The 26,640-nt window shown below is 40.1% G+C and overlaps 1 protein-coding gene across 1 annotated transcript in view; it reads left to right on the top strand.

The window, feature by feature from the left end:
• ATP1B3 (ATPase, Na+/K+ transporting, beta 3 polypeptide) overlaps window positions 1-22,005 on the top strand; it is a 40,435-nt gene extending 18,430 nt beyond the window's left edge. The window contains exons 2-7 of the mRNA XM_012647431.1: window positions 6,154-6,282; window positions 7,366-7,473; window positions 11,567-11,751; window positions 14,037-14,087; window positions 18,854-18,940; window positions 21,335-22,005. Coding sequence (XP_012502885.1) covers window positions 6,154-6,282; window positions 7,366-7,473; window positions 11,567-11,751; window positions 14,037-14,087; window positions 18,854-18,940; window positions 21,335-21,505 — 731 coding nt within the window. The 3' untranslated portion in view covers window positions 21,506-22,005. The remainder of the gene's footprint in view (window positions 1-6,153; window positions 6,283-7,365; window positions 7,474-11,566; window positions 11,752-14,036; window positions 14,088-18,853; window positions 18,941-21,334) is intronic.
• Window positions 22,006-26,640: the final 4,635 nt, after the last annotated feature.

The following is a 26,640-nucleotide window of genomic DNA, read 5'->3' on the forward strand; positions in this document are numbered from 1 at the left end:
TTAAAAACTAAGACTCAAATACACACATTAGCCTAGGCCTACATAGGATCAGGACCATCATCATCAATATCACCTTCTTCCACCTCCACATCTTGTCCCATTGGAAGGTCTTCCAGGGACAGTAACACACACAGAGCTGTCATCTCCTATGATAACAATGCATTCTTCTGGAATACCTCCTGAAGGACCAGCCTGAGGCTGCTTTACAGTTAACTTTTTTAATAAGTAGAAGGAATATACTCTAAAATAACGAAAATTATAGTAAATACATAAACCAGTGACATAATTGCTTATTATCATTATCAAGTGTTATACACATATGTAAATGTATGCTATCCTTTTATCTGACTGGCAGCACTGTTGGTGTGTTTACACCAGCATCACTACAAACACACACTTGAGTAATGCCTCATGCTACAACACTTTTACAGGCAATAGGAATTTTTCAGCTCCATTATAATCTTGTGGGACCACTGATGTTATGCAGTGCATATCTGTACGTGGAATTACACAGTATGTATTCTTTTTGGGGGGTGGGGGTCTGATTTGTTTTACTCAGCATAATTATTTTGAGACCCATTTATGTTTTTATGTGTATCCATAGTTCATTCTTTTTTATTGTTGATAGTATTCCATTGAATGAATATACCTGAATTTATTTATTAATGCATCTGTTGATGTGCATTTGAGTTGTTTGCAGTTTTTAGTAACAAAGTGTCTGAATATTCATGTACCTTTCCCTGCTGTGTGAACATGTGCTTTCATTTTTCTAGGGTAAATATCTAGGAGTAGATTGACTGGACCCTGTGCTGGGTATATATTGATAAATTTTTTTTAAATGGTCAAACTTTTCCCTTTTTTTTTTTTTTTTTAAATAACATTCCTCCAGCACGGTATTAGAGTTTCCGTGACACCACTTCTGGGCCATAGTTGGTATGCTCATTCTTTAAAATTTCTAGCATTCTGGTGGGTATGTAGTGGTAGCTCATTGTAGTTTTGATTTACCCTTGCCTAGTGACTAAGGATGAAGTTTTTTAATGAGGTTATTTTTGTGATCCTTATATCTTTGGTGAAGTTTCTATTCATATCTTTTGCCCATGTAAAAAAATGTGTTTTGTTGTGAGAGTTCTTTATACATTCTAGATGCCAGTAAGTCCTTTTGTTGGTTATGTGTTTTGCAAATATTTTCTCCTAGTCTTTGGTTTGCTTTTTCATTTTCTTAAGTGTCTGGGTTTTTCTTCAGTTTGATTCTTCTCCAGTTCAGCTTATTTGTCTACTAAGTTTCTTATTTCAATAATGAGAATATGAAATCTGATTTGTAAAAATTATCCTTTTACCTTCTTACTCTATATTTTAATTATGCTTATTTTTTCTTGTTGTGTTTGCTTTTCTAACTCAGTTTTTTCCAGAAGATGTTACTTTCTTTGTTGAGTTTGGTGCTTTGTTGAATTAGTTTTATCTTGAATGTTTGATAATTACTGGTTCTGTGCTGCTCCTCTTTGTGTTTAGACTTACTTGTCACTGCATTCAGGGATGTAGGTAGCAGTGTAGGTGTGGAGGCTCTCTGCTCCTTTAGATTCTCACCAACCCTTGCAGGACATTGCCTACTTTTCCAGCCCAAGCACCCAAGCTCCCTCTTCCCACTTCAAGCAGATGCTATTGCTAGTTGCTTGGCACCGGGGGCACATGTGTACTCCGGGGAGGAACAAAGTTACACTCAACCTGGCTGCTCCTGCTGTGCTACTACATCTAGTCACCTAGTGTTTGACCCAGAGCTCACTCCTGCTCTCCATCTTTGGTGAACAAACTCACTTATTTCTGGGAGGCCTTCTCTGATGTCCTTTTTCTTCCTCTCCCTGCTGGAGACACTTCTTTCTCTGTTTGTTTCCTCTGTCACTTGTGGTGACTAAAGTCTTAAAAGGAACAGATCTTATTCACGTGTAAATTTCTATTGCCTGGAGTAACACAGAATGCTAGAATGATACTAGTTTTTCAGAGAATGGGAGTTTTGATTAGCAAAAACAACAGAGCTTGAGGCTCCTTGGTAAAGCAGGCCACATAAACTACTAGTCTGTTTCTCTTACTGGTAGGTTAATATTAGGCAGATTATTTAATCTTGTTTGGTGTTTCTATATTATAATTTTAATAAATATATAAAATGTGAGAGTATATACTTATATATCTACATATATTTTATTATAAAAATAGTATATGCTCATTGGTTTTTTAAAAATTCTTTCTTTCAATGGGGAACAAATGGTTTTTTAAAGAAACAGTGCTGGGACGACCTCATACAAAACAGTGAAGGTGGATCTCTACCTCAAACCATATACAAAAATTAACTCAAAATGGATCAGAGACCCAAACTTAAGAGCTAAACTGTAAAATTCTTAGAAGTAAACATAGATGCAAGTCTTCATAACCTTAGATTAGGCAATGGTGACTTATGAGACACCAAAAGCACAAGCAACTAAAGAAAAAATAGGTAAATTGGACTTTATCAAAATTGAGAACTTTTTTGCTTAAAGGACACTGTCATTAAAGTGAAAAGGCAACTCACAGAATGGGAGAAAGGAATTGCACATCATATGTCTAATAAGGGGCTTATATCTTTGATATATAAAGAACTTTTAGAACTCAGTAACCCAGAAAAACCCCAATTTAAAAATGGGCAAAGGATCTGAATAGACAGTTCTCTAAAGAAGGTGTACAAATAGCCAGTGAGTTCTTGAAAAGATGCTCAGCATCATTTACCATTAGAGAAATGCAAATTAAACCCACAAAGAGATACCACTTCACACCCACTGGTCGTATAAAAAGACAATATGAAGTGTTAATGAGGCTGTAGAGAAATTAGAACCCTGCTGGTGGTAGTGTAAAATGGTACAACCGTTTTGGAAGACAGTCTGGCGGTTACTTAAAAGGCTAAACATAGAGTTACCATATGACCTAGCAGTTCCACTCACAGGTGTATACACGAGAGAAATGAAAGCATATGTCTACACAGAAACTTGTACATGAATGTTCATAGCATTATTCACAATGGCCAAAAGGTCTAAACTCAAATGCACGTCAACTGATGAGTGGATCAATAACATATTATACGTCCCTACAGTGCAATATTATTCAGCCATTTAAAAGGAATGAAAACATGCTGTGTGCTGGGCATGGTGGCTCACACCTGTAATCTCAGCAACTTGGGAGGCTGCGATGGGAGGATTGCTTGAGTCCAGGAGTTCGAGAGCTGTAGTGAGCTTTGATCACGCCACTGCACTCACTCCAGCCTGGTGACAGAGCAAGACCCTGTCTCTAAAATTAAAAAAAAATTTTTAGTTAAAAAAAAAAAAAACATTATGCCACATGAAAGAAGTCAGTCACAAAAGGCCACATATTATGTGATTCCATTTATATGAATTGGCTGGAAAATAGGCATATTTATAGAGACAAGGTAGATTAGTGATTGCCAGGGGCCTGGGTAGGGTTGGGGGACAGGGAGGAATGGGGATGGGGATGAATATGGAGGGTTTTTTTGAGGCAGGGTTGAAAATATCCTAAAATTTATTGTGGTGGTAGTTGCACAACTCTGAATATACTAAACGTGATTAAAGTACACTTTAAATAGGTGAATAGTATGTGAATTATACCTCAGTAACATTCATTTTAAAAATTCAGATACACAAAGGATTTCTAACCTGTCCATATAATTGAGTTTTTAAAAATTATACCTGCCTCTGCTTTAAAAGTTTTTAAACTATAAACAGACTGCTAATTTATTTACCAAGTGGAAATAGTTTCTAGTCATCAGCATCCTCTGAGGAGAGGCACAGTCTTTTTATTACGGTATCTAAGTACCTGAAGGTAACTAGATTTGCATTAGTAGATAATCAGACCACAGATCTAGCCATGTATTCAGGGACACACATCCAGGCCTTGAGGAAGTCTAGTGACTTCTCCGTTTCCAGATTTTGTGTGCTGCTGTTGTATAATAAAGAATTTGTCTGGTCTTTGTCCCAGGTTCCTGGCACAGAGATTCTAAAGACCCTTGGAATTTCCTGAGTAATAGGAGTATCTTTATTATGTTAATGAGGTGGCTGGTGGTGGGCCCCTAGAGAGCTTCAGGATGGGGGCTGTTCCCCAGAAAGAGGAACCAAGTCCCAAGATTATTGGAACTTTGAGCTAGTGGAACTTCGGAGGAGGGAGTGGGGACTGGAAATCAAGTTCAATCGTGCAGACTGGTTTAATCAGTCATACCTATATAGTGAAACTCCAGTAAAAATTCTGGACACTGAAGCTTAGTGGAGCTGCTGGGCTGGGGAACAGATGTGCTGGGAGATGTGCCCTGACTGCATGAGGAAAAGGCACAGGAGCTGCACTCCCTCCCAGACCCCACTCTGTATATATCTGTATAATAAAACTGGAATCCTAAATGGAGTGCTTTCCTGAGTTCTGAGAGTCATCTTAGTGAATGATCAAACTCGAAGGGCAGTGGGAACCTCCCACATTGGTAGCGAGTTGGTCAGAAGTGTAGGGCACCTCTGCAGTGGGGCATTCTTGTGGAGACTGCTCCCTTAGCTCATGGTAGTTAGTGCCAGAATTGAACTGTACACCAGTTGGGGTTAAAACAGTAGCTGGACAGGGCCCGTGGCAAACTGATCACTTCTCTGAGTTTGGTCTTTTCTTTTTCTGCAACAGGATCGCAGTATGTGGTAGGAAAGTGATGCTGTCTGAAGGTGACATCCTGTTATCTCTTCCTTCTGTCCTCTCGCTCCTTATTTTGGCCTCCTGGTAATTGAGGGGAAGGGTGGAATGCTAGTGTAGATTAAAATGAGATTGCTTTAACTGTTTCCCCTTTACTTGAAAAAGGGGTAGAGGGTGGTTTCCTGGCCAGCAGTTGAGAAATAAAAGTTATCTAACTTTCAGCACGATCTGTTTTGGAGTCGTGGGGTCTTTTGAGAATCAGAAGAAAGTTGTGGAGCCACTCCCTAGGAGAAAAAAATATATTCAGAAATACATTATTATAGAAATCTGAAAAGCCCTCTGAAGTTACTCCTTGTGGGAGCAGTGGAAGTCCAGAGATTCCATGTTAGGAACCCCTGCTACAGCCCCTCCACTAGGAATAGGGTCAGGCAAACAAAAAAAGTAGGTTTCTTAAGACTAGGAAATAAAGCTGATGTGATTTCAACTCTGTGGAGTTAATTATTTTTCACTATTGCTGAATCTGGGGATTTGTTTAATATTCTTTGATGAGATTTTAAACATTTGAATATAAATGAGTGGCTTTAACACAATACATTCTAATATGTAATCTTGATGGCAACCACTTTCTGATGTTAGAACTTTGAATATAGACATCTGAGAAAACTAGTTGATTTTAGGTGTTCCCAAAGTAAATCATTGGCTCAGAATAGGTTTATCTAGTTTTTCCAAATTGTGAAGGGAAAGTTAAGCCCTGGATGTTGAAACATGCATCTGCCAGATCTTGCTTTGTGCTTAGTGGTGGAGCAGTGAAGTTCCATTGATCAGAGGGCTTATTTCTGGTCTTGTCCTTTTTCACTTTTGCATGGGCCCTTCCACTTGACCAGTGTTTCCTAAACTTTATTCTTTCAGAACCATCCTTATGATTTCACCTTCTCTGCACATTTCCTAGTTATTATTCTTTAAATCACCTCACTTTTTAAAACTTGATGTGAATAATTACTATCTGTAGAATGTAGGTTTAATAATGTACTAATAAATTTCTATTTGCCTCTTAAAGGAACATATAACTATTGGGAGTTTTGTCCTACCTAAACTCACCTGTTTATCTCTTTAGAGGGCATCAAGTTCATTTTGGGAAACACTGCCTCTGTGCTGGAATTATAAAGTTTCACTTTGAACCAGAGTATAAGCCATAGAAGTTGCTTTAACTTGGAAGAACCAGAGGAACCTAGAAGGGGATATGGGTTGGGTGGGTTCTGCCTGCTGAAACACCCCTTGCTTGGGCAAATTTGTGTCTTGAATGTGGAGATACTTGGCTGTGTGCATGGCAAAGCTTGCGATCATAGCCTTGCAATGAACCGTTGGTTTGTTTTTTAACCTGGCCAACATACACACATACACATGTGTACATATATGTGTATCCTCACATTTCATAAGTTTTATTTTCTTTTACAGGTTTGGTCTTGCTCTTCTACCTAGTTTTTTATGGGTTCCTGGCTGCACTTTTCTCATTCACGATGTGGGTTATGCTTCAGACTCTGAACGATGAGGTTCCAAAATATCGTGACCAAATTCCTAGTCCAGGTAAATAGGTTGCAGTTATCATGGCTTTTAACAAAATTGAGCTATAGTTTATTTTCACCATAAATCTGTTTTATGTAGTATATAGAAGATAGTTAAACCTTGGAATTGGGTAATGTGAAGGTTTTGATTATTGTTTAATATTTACATACTGATTTAAAGACCTTCACATTCATGTATTGATAAATCTTGAGGTTTTTGTCAAGAATAAGCAGAAATGAATATTGAGAATTCTAATGAAGCCGAGTTTGAACAGTATAGTTACAGTTATGAATGACTTTTATGAACAGTGTGTAGTTTCACTTTGGCTTGTGTAATTTACTTATAAGTTATATACTTCAGCTCTAGCTTGGGTTAAAGCATTGGTCTTATAAAATACATACCTCTAGGCCAGGCGAGGTCGCTCACACCTATAATCCTAGCGCTCTGGGAGGCTGAGGCGGGAGGATCACTTGAGGTCAGGAATTCGAGACCAGCCTGAGCAAGAGTGAGACCCATCTCTACCAAAAATAGAAAAAATTAGCCAGGCTTGCTAGCACTTGCCTGTAGTCCCAGCTACTCAGGAGGCTGAGGAAAGAGGATCACTTGAGCCCAGGAGTTTGAGGTTGCTGTGAGCTAGGCTGACGCCACGGCACTCTAGTCCAGGTGACAGAGCAAAGCTGTTTCGAAAAGAAAAGAGTTAGCTGTCTTTATGAATAATGTTTCCATACAGTTGTAATTTAAGTGACTAAAGTGCTAAGATTTTGATATGCTATAATTTTTCTCCATGTATTAATGGCAGATTGACAAAACTTAAAAATACTGTTTTGATAGAAAAATAGAAAGTTCAAAGTAAAATTACATTTTTTAAAGTAAGGAACAGAGCTTACAATTAACTGTAGATAATGAAATTTATGAGAGTTTTCTAATTGGTAATGTCTGAGGATGATTTTGAAGATTTGAATTCTCTTTAATTTTAGATATCTGTACCTTCATAATTGGAGATCTGTTACTGAGATCTGTTTTTTAGGGATAAGAGTAAGAAGGAGAGAAAGGGATTTGTTTGATACTGTTTATTTCCACCTTTTTTCTTTTATCTCTTTATAGGACTTATGGTTTTTCCAAAACCAGTAACTGCATTGGAATATACATTCCATGCACCTGATCCAGCTTCCTATGAAGAGTATGTTAAAGACCTTAAGAAGTTTCTAAAGCGTAAGTTTTCTCAGAGTAAGGTAAAAGATTTTAGTTACAGAGACTAGCACCAAATTATGGTTACTGTTTGAAACATCATTCTTAGAATTTCTTTTACCTTTTTTCTCTCCTGTTAAACACAGACAAGTGAGAGGACTTGCAAGTAGATCTTATAATTACTTACGAAATATTCTAACTTATGGAAAGACATAGGAGCCTAGGCCTAATGGGCAGTAAATTGATTTTTCTGTAAGTACACTAAGTTCACTGAGACATAACGAAAGTATTTTAAAATACTTCTAAAACTAAAAATATTTGTGTAATAGAGCAAATCTGTATTATTTTATGCCTCTGAGTATTTGGACATTTTACAATGTAGTATTTGTGTGGGGAATGGAAAGTGATGTTTATCATTTTAAAAAATATGCTGTTTCTGATTTTTAATGTATCTGTTGTATTTCAGAGTTGTCAGTTTGTAGCGCTCATTAATAGCCATCCTAGCCCACTCTCTTCCCGTTTTGCTCAGCCATTGGTGTGAATCGTATTAACAGTCGCATGAGTAATCATTAGATGCCCTGGCCCTCTGATTCTTGACCACCTCTTCTCCTCCTCTGCCACACACACCGACAGCTGCTCCCTGGATCGTGTAGGACTTCATTGCCAACATCATCGCCGAGGCTTTCCTGACACCACCCTCTGTCCTTCTAGTTTGCTTGTTTAACCTACCTCCTCCTCCAATATCTTTTTTTTTTTTTTTTTTTGAGACAGAGTCTCGCTTTGTTGCCTGGGCTAGAGTGAGTGCTGTGGCGTCAGCCTATCTCACAGCAACCTCAAACTCCTGGGCTCAAGCAATCCTTCCGCCTCAGCCTCCCGAGTAGGTGGGACTACAGGCATGCGCCACCATGCCCGGCTAATTTTTTTATATGTATATATTTTTAGTTGTCCAGCTAATTTCTTTCTATTTTTTTAGTAGAGACAGGGTCTCACCCTTGCTCAGGCTGGTCTGGAACTCCTGAGCTCAAACGATCCGCCCGCCTCGGCCTCCCAGAGTGCTAGGATTACAGGGGTGAGCCACCGTGCCCAGCCTACCTCCAGTATTATTCTGCCTCAGTTTGCTGCTTTTACTTTATCTCAGCTCCCCACCCCCACCTTCCCTTTTTATTTAACTTATTAATTCCATGGTTTTTCATTTCAGTTTTACTTTTGCCAGTACTCTAAAATTCCTGGCCTCTCAATCTATTTGTCATACACTTGTGGCAGAATTCTGCTCCTGGATAAAACCGTGCAGGTCCTGGATGACTCTCCTCCTCCTTGGAGCCTGCGCAGGCAGCCGGGTGCTGCTGTAAGACATTCAGCAGGATGAGTTAGGACTGTGAATACCTGATCAACTCCCTCAGATGGACCTGCTGCCTGCCTGGGAGTCCTGTGGAATTTCTCTGAAGGGATTGTTTCCAGCCTCTACTCAAGCCTCTGACCCCTTACCTGTTTCCTGCACCTCACTTTTTTCAGATAACCTGGTTTCTTGCTTAAAGAGACAATAGAAGTACTCAGATAGGAATTGCCCTAGAGGTGTCTGTTACCAGTAGAGGAACCTACAGTGGGGCCTTTTTGTCTGATGCATCCTCCTGCTTTGATGGGGCAGCTGCCCTTGCTCCCACGTGAGGCCACTGTACCTACTCCTACTGCAGTGCGGGTCTCATCCCCCCAGACTATCTCCGAAACATTATGCTCTTTACTTTCCCTTCTGATACATATTTAGCTTCTCTCTTTATTGGATCCTTCCTGTTAACTTGCGAAAATCTTTAACTCCCTCCTGTATTAAACCAGACACCTTTCGATTTCACATTATCTACTAGCTATCTTCCTAAGTGTCTTTCTTTTGACAATTACAAAGATCCTAATTATTTAAATAATTTAAAGATGTTTCTGTGAAAGTGTCATGCATGGTTTAAAAATCAAATAGTAAAGAAAGGTCTGCAATGAAAACCGTGCTCCCTGCACTACTCCTTTCTAGCTGCAGTCCTATTAATTGATTCAAGTATTTTTTGAGGACCTGCTTTGTAGCAAGCACTCATCTAGGTTCCAGCAATGAACAAAGGAAAAATTCCTGTCTTCCTGGGACTTATAGTCCAGTGGTGAATTATAGGGTACTAAGTGCCGAGGAGGAAAGTAAGGCAGAGAAGGAGATGGGAAAGTTAGGAATGGTTGCAGTTTTACACAGGGTGGCCTGGGAGACCCCACTAAGAGGGAACCCTTGAGACAAGACCTGAAGGAGATGAGGGAGCCAGCAGGGAATGTCTAGCAGAGGAAGCGGCAGGGGCAAAGGCCCTAAGGTTTGTCATATCTGATGTGTTCACAGTTTATCCAGGAAGCAAGAGGGCCTGGATGGGGTGAGGGTGGGGGGAGTAGAAGGAGATTGAGGTCAGGGAGTTAAAGGAAGATCAGACTGTGTAGGTCCTTAGTGGCCATTGCTAAGTTCTTTGGCTTTTACAGTGACCAAAATGGGGGATTTATAAGCAGAGAATAACATGATCTACCTCACATTTTGAAAGGATCACTTATAGGGTGCTTTTTGAAACTAGACTAGAGGAGGGAAGTGGAGAAGCTGGTTAGGAGGCTATTACAGTAATCCAGATGACGAGATGGTGGCTTGGCAAGGGAGGGAGCAGTGGAGCTGGTGAGAAATAGTCTAATTCTGGATACATTTTCAATAGGAAGTAACTTCATGCTTTTGAACTTTTATTATGTATCTAAATATTGTACTTTTCTACTGATCCTTGGTTTATCACTTTTACACATGGATTTATCACTTTTATTTATTGATTTATTATTTATCACTTTTAATTATATTAATTGGTCACTTTTATACATTGTCTTCACTTGGCTCCCAGGCCTCGGACCTTCCCCCTTCTCAATTCAAGAGTAATTGATTACTATTTTTAGCTTCATCGTCAGTTGCCTTTTTTTTTTTTTTTTTTCCCGAGACAGAGTCTGGCTCTGTTGCCCTGGCTAGAGTGCAGTGGCATTAGCCTAGCTCATAGCAGCCTCAAACTCCTGGGCTCAAGCAATCCTTCCTGCCTCAGACTCCCGAGTAGCTGGGACTATAGGTGCGTACCACCACACCTGGCTAATTTTTTCTGTTTTTAGTAGAGACAGGGTGTCGCTCTTGCTCAGCCTGGTCTTGAACTCCTGATCTCAAGCAATACTCCCACCTAAGCCTCCCAGAGTGCTAGGATTATAGGCGTGAGCCACCGCACCCGGCCTCCTTTATCATTTTTGAATCCATCTAGTTACCTCCATCTCTGCTTAAAAAAAAAAAAAATCCTTCTCTGAAGTATCATCTCTCAACCTGGGCTGCTTTAATAGTCTCCTACCTAGTTTTCCAGATCCTTTCTTTTTCCCTCTGGACTCCCCATGTTATAGTCAGAGTTAACTTTTCATAACATAAATACGGTCATATCACCCTTGCTATTTTCCCTTGTTTACAACATTTCAGTGGATTATCCTTGCTCTTTGGCAGAACATCCACCCCACACCCCCTAAAATTCTTTAACATAGCTTTCAAAACTCTGTATGGTCTGGCTTCTGCATTCCTTTATTGGAAGTGCTTCCTGCAAGCCTCATTACCTCACACATACCCATCTGCTTTCAGCTCAATTGCATTCTCTCTAGTATAGACTGTCATAGCACTATATATCTTCATACCTCTACAGTTATCATTTTATACTCACTTGGTATCTGTCATCCCCACTAGACTGTAAGCTCCAGGAGGGCAGCTGCAGTGCCTTCTTATATCCTCACCATTGGATCTTGGGGGCAAGCACATAGAAGGCATTCAGATAATGCTATAGCCATGGCTGGTGCCAACTAATGGTGACAAAAGAGATTGATCAGTAACCCAGTTTATATAATTGTTGAAATGCAGTGAACTTTAGAGCACTAGATAACTGTTAAAAGTTAAAAGGGCAAACTTACCATGCTTTCCCTGAAGTTATCTGATAGTTGGCATTATTCTTTTTGTTTTTGAAGAACATTTTCTAAAGGGTGATATATTCCTGGTTGTATTTAATACTTTTGGCTAATCTAGTACACATACTTGTTGTTTCCTTTTTAGCATATGCTTTAGAAGAGCAGAAGAATCTCACAGCATGTACTGATGGAGTACTCTTTGAACAGAAGGGGCCGGTTTATGTTGCATGTCAGTTTCCTATTTCCTTACTTCAAGAATGCAGTGGTGTGAATGATCCTGATTTTGGCTATTCTCGAGGAAACCCTTGTATTCTTGTGAAAATGAACAGAGTATGTACATATATTACCTCTGCTGCTGCTTTTTACTGATATCCTCTAATATCCAGCTGGCAACTATTTTTAGATCATTTTGGTTGGGTTAATGTCCTCCCTATTAAATGTTATTTCGTGGGGTAGCTTTTTTAAAATGCTAGCAGTGACGTTTATTAATCTTTGGGAGAAAGTTTTTTCAGCAAAAAAAGATAGATTTGTAGATTTATCATGGATTAGGGAGTTAAAGTAAGTTAAGCTTTTCCCTTTTGGAAACACCTACATGCATTTCACCATAGATGAAAGCTTCAAGGGGCAAGTGTTGTGGTTGTCATAACCGAAGCATGGTTCTGTTAAGGTGCAATGCTCATCTTTGAATCCTGTGTTGTAAAATAATTTAAAATTCCATGTGACTCCATAAAGTTTTAGCTCATTTAACTTCTAAATATTTAGTAGAAAGCATAGTTTTACGGTATATGTATATGTAATCAAATAATAGAATTACAAATAAAATCACATTCTAATGAGTTCAGTGGGATGTTGCAGTTGTAGTCAAAGCAGCAGCATTTTGTTATGTTTTACAGAAGAAGCGCCTAAATTGTATAATTATTAGCAAAGTAAGAAGCTAATGTTGTCTACATGACAGTAATGATGAATTAGGGTCATTGTGCAAAGAAAGGTGCTTTCCTTGTATGATAAAGTGACCCCTAGACCCTGTGCCTTGCTGCTCTGTGAACATTGTCCTTCAGAGTTGTGTTCTGCTACAGTTACCCTTTTGAGACCAATAGGGTCTCCTGTGAAGAGTGAGGTCATTCCTGGTCATTTACTCAGGAAAGCGTAGTTTCTTAAACAGGTACAGACTCCTCAAGATCATGAGTTTATGTAGCACTGAAGTCATCATTGGTAAGCAAATTGCTACCATCCCTAATAAAAGTAAAATGCGGGTTTCTGAAGTTGGCATTGCTATAGTAAATAAGGAATTTAGCAATAGGGAGAACCAGCTAGAACCTGAAGTGCCCAGACTGACACCCCTGCAACCTCTCCTTCCATCTGCTTGGGTGGCCCTGGACAATAACAGTTTCCAGGTTGTCCCATAGCACTCTAGAGATCTTCAGAAACATTGCTTGATACATAATAGTATGTGCTCAGTAAATGATTAGTGGGATGTTTCAACCAGACTTTATTCAGAATTAAGAATTGAGGTTAACAAAGTAAGCCAAAAGTAATGTGAAACTAGATAGTGTAGTTTATAAGGTAAATTAAGTTTAACAGATGCCTCTTGTAATCCCAGCCTGCTAGAAGTATCCTCACAACATCTAGATTGCTAAAAATCTGTTCCCGTTATAAAGCTAGGAGAGGACCACCTTCTGAGTTTATTTTCTTTCTCAGGATGGCCTCTTTGAATGATGAGGGTCTGTACCATACTGATGGTCTGCTGGTGGGGGCGTGGCTCTGCAGGGCTTGGCAGGAGGGCAGCATGAGATGTGCAGACATCTCTGATGAGATGTGCTCACCTAGTGTGGCAGGGGATTTGATCCCAGTGTAGTTCCAGAGTCGTTGCATAGGCACAGCTAGTTATTGCTGTGGACATTATTATTAGGTTGCAACAATACTTGTTTTTTGAGAGGAATATTTGCATTTTACTAGCATTCACATAAACTGCATATAAATGCAGAATGCCAAAAGATCCTCTCACAAAAAAGATGGATAAATATCTCTTACCATTCGTACAGTTATATCGACTACATACATTATGTAGAACTGAATAGTGCTGAGAGAGTCTTAAAATAGAGTTCTTCCCAGTGTATGCCTTTTGTGGAACAAATGGATGTGGAATATGGTGAGGCTCAGTGGAGCCTTATGGAAACATGGTAGGGGTTGTGACCTAATACATTTCTGTGAAGAACAGTTCATTATTATGATATACCTCTGTAGTTCTTATTTACATTAAATGATGTGTTCGTTCATATGAATAGGTTTAAGGGTTTCTGTTTGTTTCTTGTTTTTAAGGGTAACAAAGTACAACACTGGTTTTTGGTCAGTTCTTTGGTAATTGATTTATTTTCTAAATTACCCCAGTACAGTTATAAGATAGCCGACTGCCCCGGTTATTGTAGTGAAAAGTTCATTTTAACACCCTGGCCAACACACACACCCAAAATAAAGTAAAAGGGAGCGGTAACTGGGTTAACACACAGTTAGTGCCAATGTCAGCCTTTCGTGCCCTGGCCCCCAGCAGCAAAGGGAGGCGGTTCCACTGCGTGCCATATGTGATGTTTAAATTAATCACTGTCTCTTAACCTTAGATAATTGGATTAAAGCCTGAAGGATTGCCAAGGATAGCTTGTGTTTCAAAGGTCAGTATTAAAAAATAATTTCCATTAACACTTTGGTGTTTCTTAAAATACTTCAGAAGTCTAATGAGTTTAGTTGTCTTTTCCCTGTTACATTTTTAAAGTCCTTTCTAGTGCCATTCATACAATAAAATTCCACCGAACTCTTTCGCAGTAACCTTTCTCCTCCCTAATGATAATTCAGAAAGACCTTTTCCATGTGTATTTGATTTTGAACACATTGCCTTTACATTCACATGTACCATATTTCATCAATTCTAAGATTCACTTTTTATCCTCCGGCTTACTAACACTGAAAGTGGGATTAGCCTTATAATTGATGGTGTCTTAATGCTGTATCATGATTTTCTTTCTTAATATAGTACATTCATTGGTGCGTTAACCATCAGTGCCATCTGAGATTTAATGAAATATGGTACCTTTTCCTTAAGGTAGAAGCATTATTTATCTCCCCTATCTCTACTTGATTTTTTTCCAGAGTGCTATGCAGTTTTCATCTCATAACTTTCTTTTGTTTTCTCTCCATGCTGCAAATGCAACTAAGACAAATATGTAAAAGATGGGTAAGAGTTCTGAGGAGAAATTAAGTTCTAAATTTAATTTTATCGTTGTGCTAAATATTAACATTCAACTCCAATTGTATGGCAGAAGTATTTTACTTAAAATGTTACATCGAAATTACTTTTAAAGTTGTGGGGGAAAAATTGTAATTCTTTTTACTGCAAAAGGATTTCTTATTTGGGCAGAAACTTCTTGCTCAGTGGGTCTCAAATGTGATCACTCATCACAGTCACTTGGGCTTGTTGAGTCCCATCCCCATAGTTTGTGGCTCTGTAGGTCTGGGCTGGGGCCCAAGATCTGCATTTCTAACTAACGTTCCCAGATGATGCTGATGCTGCTGGTCTGGGGCCCACACTTCCAGAACTCCTGCTTTAGAGTATCCTTAGTAATTTTTTAACAGTGTTCACTGTCTAGATTAGAATATTCATGATAGTGTATCTGTGTATACAGGAGCTTTTGCCTTTGCATTTGAACAGGATAGGTAAGCTTGGAATGGTGGATCTATGAAGCTGCCACCACCTAAAAGGAAAATACACATTCAGGCCAGAAGGGTAAAAGCTTTAAACTTTTTTCCTTAGGTTTCAGTTTTGTAAACCTTTGGTCAGCATAAACAACTCCATATAACTCTTCCCTTAAGGTTTTAAATGTATTTTTCTCCTTGTTTATCTATTATGCATCCTTTGCTTCTAGAATAGTTGGGGGAAATGTTAATGAAAAATCCAGGTCTAAATGATTCAGATTTCAGTTTGCTATCCCTTTTGCTTTGAAGAGATGGGTGTAAAGTACATAAAATAATCAAAATAGGTGGGGTTTTTGTTTTGTTTGCTTATTTAGTTGTAGAATTTTTTTGTTTTTAGGAAAACACAAAATGGGAAAAAATGTTTGTGGAACTTTGCATTTCACTCCTGGTCCGGCACAAAGTAGTAACCAGGTGGAGCCCATAAATTTTAGAGATGTGGCCCTGTAGACCGGATGGAAGCGTTTATTATATATCATCATAATTGCTATTTTCTATTAGATGTGTCTGTATCAAGTGTTTAGTTGACACATTTATCTTTTATGTAATATATGTGTCTTTTATTTTGTCTTGTATTCTTTTTTTTTTTTTTTTTTAAGAGACAAAGTTTCACTCTGTCACCAAGCCTGGAGTATGGGGGTGCAATCATAGCTTACTGTAACCTTGAACTCCTGGGCTCAGGTGATTCTTCTGCCTCAGCCTCCTGAGTAGCTGGGACTACAGGTGCGCACCACCGCACCTGGCTGATTATTTTTCTATAGAGCCGAGATCTCACTGTGTTGCCCAGTCTGGTCTCAAACTCCTGGCCTCAAACGATTGATCCACCTCAGCCTCCTAAAGACCTTGTCCTGTATTCTGTACAAATTAGAACATGCCCTTGGAGGTGGCCTATTAATTTAAAAGATGATTCTTACAAAGGATGTAATATTCATACTTACATAATTTTTTTCAGTATTACATTTTTACAAAAATGAATCAAGTTCTGTTAAGAAAATTTAGAAAAATGCAGAAGAGAAAAAAAATAACTGCTACTTGGAGGTAACCACTGCTTAGAACATTTGGTATATGTTTCAAGTCTTTAGGAAGATAATTGTGTGAAAGAAACAAAATACATTAATTTTTAAACTGTTTTGTTTTCAGTGGAACTTAGTGATCACCAGTAAATTCTTAGAGTTAGTTGCTCATGGTTTCCAATGTGATGCCATTCATGAACTTAGAAAATTGTGACAAGTATGCGTCACCCTAAGTAGCTTCTCATCATTCAGATATTCATTTCAATATTTCACCATCTCTACATGTTTATTTTCACAGAAGGTATAAATTACAAGTTTAAGGAAAAGCCTGCCAAGATTATGGTTTAGGCACAAACCAGGAGAACAGTTAAGAGTCTATCACTCCTGAGTGATTTTGAGCACATCACCTTAATTCTGAGCCTCGGTTCCCCTCTGCAATTGATCCTGCCCATGTAAGGGTTGTTAGGCTTAAATGAGGTAAATCTAAGTTAAGTGTGGAAACTGGCAGGAAACGCACTGAGGTGCTCAGTAAACTATACCTCAAAGAAAACCTTTTTCATTTTGGGGAATATCTCTTTCTGTGAATGAAGCTCATATATTAAGGTAAAATCTGTTCAACAAAAGCAATTAATGCAGAAAAGCACTCATCAAAGTAGCTCTTTCTCTAGTATAAAATGCTATTTTTTATTTTAAACTTTTTTTTAATTGAGTACAAAATGTAGGGTAGTATTTGAATAGTGATAGAAAAAAATGGCTTCTGCAGTTTCTCTTAGCATTTCTATCTCCTGCTCTTTCCAGATGTTTTTAATCTGGATCATTAGAATTTGTCCATTGGGCTGGGGTGTCATCACTCCGGGCTTTGTCCTGTCTTACCCGTGCCTGTTGTCTGTGTCTCTCTCACCCCCTCCCACGCCACAGACACATGCTGCTTCGTGGTAGGGAAATGAAAGAAGCAGGGAGTAGGACTTTTCAGAGTAGATGCTTAGTTTTGCTATATTGTTTCATGGGTGCTTTCAAAAGTAGAAATTAGTTTGTTCAAATCTAAATTTCAAGTGTTTAATAATGTTTTATTTTCACTAGTGCTTAGTAAACCCACTGGTTTTAATCATTGTGGTCTGTTATCTACTCATTGTGTGTTAAAGTTACAGTCATTAGAATTCTGCCTATTTGGAGTGTGTTACATGAGAATCTTCATAAATTGTTAAGGCGAATACTAGAAATGACTAATAGCATGAATGAACTAGATTATAGATATTGATTAGATCTGTGTACTTATCGTATTTATCATTTTTTGTTTGTTTTAACATGAAGGGGTGAAGGGTTGTGAGGAGGGGTGCTCGGTTGCCTTATTTGTTTTTGTTGAGACAGAGTCTCACTCTGCCGCCCTGGGTAGAGTGCAGTGGTGTTATTGTAGCTCACTACAACCTCCAACTCCTGGGCTCTAAGCGATCTTTCTGCCTCAGCCTCCAGGGTAGCTGGGACTACTACAGGCGTGAGCAGCAATGCCCAGCTGGGTTTTTTTTTTTTAATTTCTTTCCTTCTTTTTAGTAAGATGGGGTCTCACTCTTGCTCAGGCTTGTCTTGAAGTCCTGAGCTTAAGCTGTCCTCCCATCTCGGCCTCCCAGAGTGCTAGGGTTACAGGTGTGAGCCCCCGTACCCAGCCTTATCAGTTTTTCAAATACATAGAATACTGGTAGACTCATAATACTTAATGATTTCCATATGTTCATAAGTTTATTCATGGGAAATATGATACTTAAATCAGCTAAGAAGGGTTTTGCTTGCAGTACCTTAAATTTTCTCTAGTAGTTTTTGTCAGTTGCATCATGATGTCCCCTCTGGTTACAGTTATCATAGTTATTAATGAGATACAACTTTTGCACCTGCTGCCTCCCAGGCCTGAGTGCTGCATTCTAGATTAGCACCTTCTGGCAGCCATTGCTTTCCAGTCTTGTCTGGAAGCACAATATTTGTATTCATTTCAGGAAAACATCAGTCCCAAACCTACTGGTACATTCCTGCTGTCGGTGGCCAGACAGCTGGGGTTTGGTAGTTGGAAGACAGATAAGATTTTACAGGCAGTACATGAGTGGGACTGGCTGTAAATTAAAAGGGACTCTCATAATAAAAAGAGTATAGGGTGTACCAGGAAATGTAAGAACAATCAGGGTAGTTTGTGTCGCAGGGTTTAATGATGTAATATTTACAATTAAGATGTGCAAGGGCTGGGCGCTGTAGCTCACACCTATAATCCTAGCACTCTGGGAGGTCAAGGAGGGAGGATCACTTGAGCTCAGGAGTTCAAGACCAGCCTGAGCAAGAGTGAGACCCCGCGTCTACTAAAAATAGGAAAATTAGCCAGGCACCATGGTACGCACCTATAGTCCCAGCTACTCGGGAGGCTGAGGTAGGAGGATCGCTTGAGCCCAGAAGATTGAGGTTGCAGTGAGCTAGGATGACACCATTGCAGTCTACCCCGGGTGACAGATTGAGACTCTGTCTCAAAAAAAAAAAAAATGAGCAAGTATCTTCTAAAAAATACACTTGTAATTCATATAGTTGGAGCAGCATTATAGTTTCCCCAAACTGTTTGTAGTTTACAGTGCTTTAATTATAAACACATTTTTAAAAACTATTTCTTGTGATTTAAAAAGGATTTCTTTTGCTTTCTACTTTAGGATGAAAACATAGCAGCTGTAGAAACTTATCCTCCTAATGGAATTATAGACTTAAAATATTTTCCATATTATGGGAAAAAACTGCATGTAAGTATTTAGAAGTTCTTATGTGGTACTTACCTTTTGGGAAATTAGAGTATTTGTATTGAAATATCACCTGTCCCATGTAGGTAGACATACTCCCTGTGTGATTTGTGCATCGTCCGTTCGGGTTTTTAAAAACAAATGGTGATGGTAAATTCCACATCTGTGATTCAGAGCACAAAACCCAAGCAGGTAAATTAAGAGATGATTATCTTTAAAATATCATCTTCTTTTTCATTACGAAAGTAGTATTATATACTTATTTAGAAGAAGTAGAAAAGTACTAAATAAATTAAAAAGCTCATTACCCAGAGACAGAATATTATTATGTAATTTCTTCCTTATTTTTTCTTGAAGTATGTAAGTATCATTTTATAAAATTTGGTTCATGCTGTACATACTTTTTAAACTTTCTATTTTGAAATGATTTCAGGCTTAAAGTGGCTAAAATAGCACAAGGAATTTCTGTAGACCCTTTACCCAAATTTGCCAAATGTTGATATTTTTCCTAATTTGTCTTATCATTCTCTATTTTTTAAATATATAAATTTTTCCTCCGAACCATTTGGGACTATGTTACAAATACATTGCCTCTTTAAGTATTTGAGTGTGTATTTCCTAAAAATAAGAATATTATTAATATCTATGTAAGTGCAATGGTTGGAATATTTGTCCCCTCCCAAGCTCATATTGAAACTTAATCCCCAACATGGCATTATTGGAAGGTGGGACCTTTAAGAGGTGATCGGGCCATGAGGGTTCTGTGCTCGTGAGTGGATTAATCCATTCATGGATTGATGCGTTATCACGGGAGGGCAACTGGAGGCTCTGTAGAAGAGTAGAGAGACCTGAGCTAGTGTAGGCATACTCAGCCCCTCGCCATGTGATGCCCTCGGGACTCCCCTCACCAGCAAGAAGGCCCTCACCAGATGTGACCCCTCCATCTTGGACTTCTTAGCCTCTGTAACTGTAAGAAATAAATTCCTTTTTTTAATAAATTACCCAGTTTCGGGTATTTTGTTATAAGCAACGGAAAACAGACTGAGACAATAACCATAGTGCAGTTAGGAAAGGGAGTTAACACCGATACAGTACTGTTATCCAACCTGTAAACCTTGTTGAAATTTCATCAGTTGTTCCAGTAATATCCTTTATTGAAAAAGAAAAAAGTGTTTTCCTGGTCCAAGATAGCACACTGTTAACATCTATAGCAGCCTATAATCTGGAGTCGCTCCTCAGTCTCTGTTTCATGCCCCTGTACTCTTCAAAAATGAGTATAGGCCTTATTTGGTTTATTTCATGTTCCTCAATGTGGGTTTGGTGTTTTTTCATGATCAAATTTAGGTGGCATGTTTTTGGCAGGAGTACCTCAGAAGAAATGTCATTCTCAGGGTGTCTCAGGAGGATGTGGTGCATTGATGGTGGCGTTAACTTGACCCTCCGTTAGGGTGGTGTCAGCCAGTTTCCTTTGTTATCCGCAAGTACCATGCCCGGGGGCGGGGGAGAGGCAATCCTTTGAGAATCTGTAAATCCCTTGTTGTTACCAAAGCTTTAGCATTTGTTGATTCTCACCTAAATCAGTTGTTAGTAGAATTATTTCTAAATGATGGTTTTTCTAATTTCATCTTTTTCCATTTATTAGTTGGCATTCTACTCCAAGGAGGCTTTCCTTCTCCATTTATTTATTTCTATCAGTTATAAACTCATGGATTCTTATTTAATTCTATAATTATAGAATTTTTTATAATCTTTTTTAATCATTATTTATTTTGATGCTAAAATTGTCCCAGATTTGGCTGGTAGGAGACCTTCAGGCTGGCTTCTGTGTCTTTTTGTCATGTTCCCATAATTCTGGGATCACTTCTTTGTATTCTGGCATCACAAGATATCCTAGTTCATCTTGCACATTTCCTGCCCAGCCTTGAACTCAGCCCTGGTTCCTTTTAGTGAAGAATTGTATTTAGAAACCATAATAAAGCTAAAACTGTTACGAGTATAATCAGTACTTTCTGATCACAGTGCAATAAAACTAGAAATTATTGAAATAAAAAGATGTTTCCACATGGGGAGTGAGGGAGTGGAAGCCTCTTTAATAACTCTTGGATGAAAAGGAAAATTCAAATCAAGATTGTAAAATATCTAAAAAATAATGACAATGAAGGACAATATAACCACAACCTGTGGAGGAAAATCATAGCCATAAACACTTCCATCGATAAAAATTAAAGTATAAAATTGTAGCTTCAAAGACAAAACAAACTAAATAAGGCAGAGAACAGAAAATAATAGATCTAGTAGTGTTGTTCTTAATTTCACAGAATAAACCAACTCCTGATAGAGAAAAATATAGATGAAGTTACTATAGAATTTGGATTAATGTGTTTTCCTTTTTAACAGGTGGGGTATCGACAGCCATTAGTTGCTGTTCAGGTCCTCTTTCAGCCTAACAGTGCTGGGAAAGAAGTGACAGTTGAGTGCAAGATTGATGGATCTCCCAACCTAAAAAGCCAGGATGATCGTGACAAGTTTTTGGGACGAGTCATGTTCAAAATCACCGCACATGCGTAGTATTAGTAGGATATCTCCACAGAGTAAATGTTGTATTGTCTGTCTTCGTTTTGTATCAGCTGGACCTGCCGTTCTAGAATTATGAGACCATCTTGGAGAAAGGTGGTGTGGCACATGACACTGGGGTGACATCATAACGTGCTTCCAGATCATAGTGTTCAGTGTCCTCTGAAGTAACTGCCTGTTGCCTCTGCTGCCCCGAACCAGTGTACAGTCACCAGATAGGGACCGTGAGCACCTGATTCCGAGCACGTAGAATGGGGGTCTTGTCCTCTTTTTATGTGGTTTAATTGCCAAGTGTCTAAAGCTTACTGTGCTGTGCTGTGTAAATATTTTATGGATTTAACACTGGTTAACTGTCATATTTTGATGCCAACAAAGTTTTAACGACAAAATGGTACCTGGCCAACATCAAGTGACTTTATAGCTGCAAGAAATGTGGTGGGGGGGAAGTTCTGTATGTGAGGAGGAAAAAAGAAAAAATAAAAGTGGATTTGAAAGTTATCTGGGATTTTTTGTAAAATTTATTTTTTACATGCTGAAATTAGTCTGGGTCTTTTTGATTAAGAGCACAAACTTTTTGTTGTAAAACATGTATTAAAAAACTGATGGGATTGTTTTTAGTGTGGGAACTAAGTCTCTTACAAAGTATTTTAGACCATAGATGAAATATAGCATTTTTAGGTTAGCCAGTATGAATATGCACCTAATTTTTTATGAAATTAAGTTCGTAAGACTTAAATTGTATGATAGTTTGTGAAATATCTTGTTACTGCTTTTATTTAGCAGACTGTGGACTCTTAATAAAAGATATAAATTATAACATATAAAAACTTGGAACTTATTCAAAGCTTCACACCAAACAACAGTTTATTTGAGCATCCTTCGGTCAGTGATTCTTTGTCATAATTTGAGCTCCTTTCTCCTCTATGGGGGAAGGTGTACTCCCGTGTGATCTGGGTTTTTTTAAGCCTATTTTTTGTTTTGTTACTCTTTTCCTTTAAAAAAAAGATGCAAAGCAGATATTCTTGAAGTTTTGTGTTGCTGCAAGCCAGGACGGCGGGACCCGGCGGGACCCAGCACAGCCGGCTCAGGAATGGCTGTTTGGAAAAACGTGAGGGCTCTGGGTGGCTTCACCTGAGCAGCCTCTGTGCCTTGGTAGTGGGCACTCAGCCCACGTGGGCGCGCTCACTGTTTGTGGCTCTGTCACCAAGATCATAGTGGTAACAGATTTTCATTTCAGAAGTCTTTGTAATTGAAGAAAATGATTCTCGGAGTTGTTAATAAAGCAGACCTTTTCTGGGCTTTGATTTTCCTCTTTATGCTATTTCTTAAGAGTGTAAAACAAGGATAAAGAATGCTGATGCAAGAACAATGGCGTGGACTTGCTGGGACATTCACTTTAGTTGGCCCAGTGTGAACAGGTCCTCAACAGCTGTCAGCTTTGGCTCATGCCAAGTTCATACTATTGGGTTAAATTTGTATTCTTGTGTTTTTTGAGGTGTAAGATGGATGAAATTTGTTTCAAGGAGCTTAGATAGAAGCAGACTAGTTCTCAGAATGTGAAAGAAGAATTGAGATGACATCCAAAATGGGGAGTGGGCTTGGGACAGAAATAAAAATGGAAACATACACCACAGAAGTCACTAAATCTTATTCGTGCCTCCCAGGTCAGAACCTTGGACTTGACTCGGCCCCTGACTGCCATGTGATCTTAGCTGACCTCCCCAACTCTTCCTGGCTCTGTTTTATTCTTTTGTCCAAATTAGGGAGAGTTTAGCAACAATTTATCACAGTCCTGCTACATATCAGGAAATGCTCTGCCGGACTTTGACAATACAGAGGTAAAAAGACAGGGTTTCTCGAAGATCTTAAACCAGGAGGGAAGAGGCTCTGAGACCCAGGGCGTGATGATGGTGATGGTGATGGTGGCCGTGTGTAAGGGCCATGGAGGTGGGGCAGGGCTAGACTATTTGAAAAGTCCCTCCCTTCCCTAAAACTTACTTTTGTGAAAAGTCCCAGTAGACAGCGTTTTATGGAGGAGTAAGGGTGGCCAGGAGCCAGGCAGGGAGCTGGACACCGTTGGAGTCTGCGTTTCTGCTGCACTTCAGGTCTCCCTCAGAACCGCAGGATGTGATTTGCATGCGAATCACCTGGCGTTCATTGACATGCAGATTCCCATTCCCAGACAGATTGTGTATGTCCGACAGCCTCCAAGGTAAGACCTGTGCTGCTCATGCACAGGCCACAGTTCCAGTAACAAAGGGCTACGGACAACCAGCTTTGCATCCTTGGCGATGGAGCGCAGCACTGGTTTGATTTAGTAGATGGAGAAGATTGAACTGTCAGTTGACTTTAACTGATACTTAAATCAGTGTATTATATTCCTAACTCAAGGAAAATTGTGGGTTAGTTTCCTTAGATTTCCAAGCTCTTTCATACTTGGGACTTTTTAATACATGAAGTCTGAATATTTCATTTTGACCTCTTCAGTGTTATATGTGACAAACTGCAGTATAGTTGAATGTGTCCCACTTTGTACACAGGCTTTCAGCCCCATCCTGTGTTCCAGTGTATCTTGTAGAGTTTTCTGAGGAGATGCTCTCTCTACCTAGCACTTGGATGGTTCAGCCTGTAACTTAAGCTTGGCTGCACTTTCTTAGTGGCAGTTTCCTCCACGCACGCAGTGGTGAGCTAAGAAAGGACAGTTTGTTCTCTTTGCAAAGTCCAAATGTAACAGGACTGCCTGTTGCTGAAGCTGCAACTTGTGAGGACTTCTCAGATTTTATAGTCTGTTGGAAGAGATCAAATTCAAGTTGAATCCATGACCTTTCATTTTGGAGGGACAGAACTGGAGGAGGGAGAACTGGCTTTAAATCCCCATTAACATTTGATTGCTTAGAAACCCTAGGCAGATTGCTTAACTCTGAGCTGCAGTTGTCTGTAAAATGAAGGTAATGCCCACCCTTCAGGTTGCAAGGATTAAATGAGAAAATATGTGTGCGATGCCCACATGCAGTAGATGTTTAATGTTCGTTTCCAAGTGCTCACCCTCCTTTTCAGGATACAGATTTTCCTGGTACCTGGAAACTGTAGCTACAGTTCTGCTGCTGATCACTCATAGAGGGGAGTGGTGAAAAAAAGGCAGAGGTTGAAAGTCTTTTCTGTGTCTGCCTACAGCCCCAAGTAACAGGTTCATATGCAAGGAGGGGCACGAATAGGTGTGTTAAACAGTCCACGTGGAAGTGTTAATTTCACTGGGATTTCCTTGCCTCAATAAAGCCAAGTTGGAGTTTAATGATAGCAGTGTTTGCTATATTGATTTCAGAATTTTCCTGATTCGTTAGTACCCACACTGAAGGGGTTATGTTGTCTTTGAAAGTAAAACAAGTCCCTGACTTCGAGCAGCAGATTTTCGTATGCTCCTCACGGAGGGGGCTTACCCTCCAGTGCGCCATGCTTCGGGAGGGAGGATCCGTGTTCACAAGCAGGCTTCCTTCATGCTCTTGGTTGCAAAAACAGATCCGGCATGAGTAGAAAGCAGTGTGTCTGATTTATGCACAATTCTCTCATGTCCCAATTACTTGTCCTTCAAGTAAGCCCCTTGATACTAACTATGCTACCAACTTCCAACATTTTACAAGTGATTTTTGGATCTGCTTTCAGAAACCTATAGCACAGCCTTTGACCATGATCCAAAGTGGCAAGATTTGTCCATTGAGGAAGGACTTGCATTCTAGAAACAAACCAAAATTCACCTGGGACTCTAGACTGGTAAGGGCTGGTATTTTGAGCATGAAAAACAGAAGCAAAACATGAATTAATAAGGGAATGTCTGTCTCCTAAATCGGCCTTTTCAGTTTGTGTCCGTGGTCCTTGAGGTGACAGAGGGCCTTTGTGAGAACAAACTGCATTTTCCTGCTGACCAACCAGCTAGTGACTGGCCATCATTAGTTCCGGATTTGTCTGAAGGCATGACCCTTCCATCTGCTCACGTATGGGACTCTGGAGTCGGAAGAGTGCCGTCCTGCCGGCTGGCCACCGGGCAAGGGAGCCCTGAGAATGTGGGGCCCCAGATGCCTCCAGCCTGCCCTGCAGGTCTCTGGGGCAGGCGCTGAGGTAGCGTGAGGGGGGAGATGAACTGGGTCGCCACGTTTCTCGGCATTGGCCTTGTTTCCTTAGACCCTCCGCTCTGGTTGGCTGAGAACAACTGGGCGTGGTGGGGAAAGGGATGGAATTTCCTGCAGAATTATGTGCGTCCTCAGATAAGCTCCCCTGGGGCGGGGAATTGGGATGTCCTAAGAGACCACATGGCAGGGTGGAGGGTGGGCAGTGGCTCGAGGGAGTGAAACACCAGGCCAGGGAGGAAGGCCCGCGTGGGGTGTGGCTGGGGGAGCCGACCGAGAATTCCGTCAGAGCTCTTCAGAGCACCCTTCTGAGGCAATCGACCCCAGCTTGGGCCTGTTGCCCAGGAAGCCATCCTGGCAGCATTTTAGCCCGTGACCTTTGCTTCCCGGTGTCATGCCTGTGGTTATGTTCTGTCATGTGGTAGAAGACCTTTGTAGATGAAATTTAAGTAACCAGTGAGTTGACCTTAAAGTTGGGAGAGTACCCTGGTTGTCCAGGGGCCAGGTGGGAGCATGAGGAGGCTTGGACACCCCGTTGCTGTCCTGCGGGGGCCACGTGGGCAGCAGGAGAAGGCGCGTGTTCTGCCAGTGAGTTCGGGAGCCAGCTCTTCCCCGGAGCCTCCAGGTACGAGCCCAGCCCCGCTCTGAGCAGAGACCCCGCAGACCACATTGTGCCCAAACCACTGACCTTCAGAAATAGGAAATAATGAATGTTGCTTTAAGCCACTAAATCTGGTAATTTGTTATGGCAACAAATAGAAAGCCAATATGGCCATTTTCTCAGTGAAGGTTACGTATTCCTACCCAGTGCTTCTCAAACTTACAACCCACCAGGGGATCCTTTCTAAAATGTAGGTTCTGATTGGGCAGTGTCCAGGCTGGGGCCTGACATTCTGCTTGCTAACCACGCCAAGTGGCGCCACTGCTGCTCTGAGGACCACGCCTGAGCACAGGCTCGTCAGCGTGCCGTCGTGGTCGGTGCAATGCCCGGAATTCACAGACAGGGCG

This window comes from Propithecus coquereli, unplaced genomic scaffold (genome assembly GCF_000956105.1).
Source record: "Propithecus coquereli isolate 6110/MARCELLA unplaced genomic scaffold, Pcoq_1.0 Scaffold268, whole genome shotgun sequence".
Classification (NCBI taxonomy): domain Eukaryota; kingdom Metazoa; phylum Chordata; class Mammalia; order Primates; family Indriidae; genus Propithecus; species Propithecus coquereli.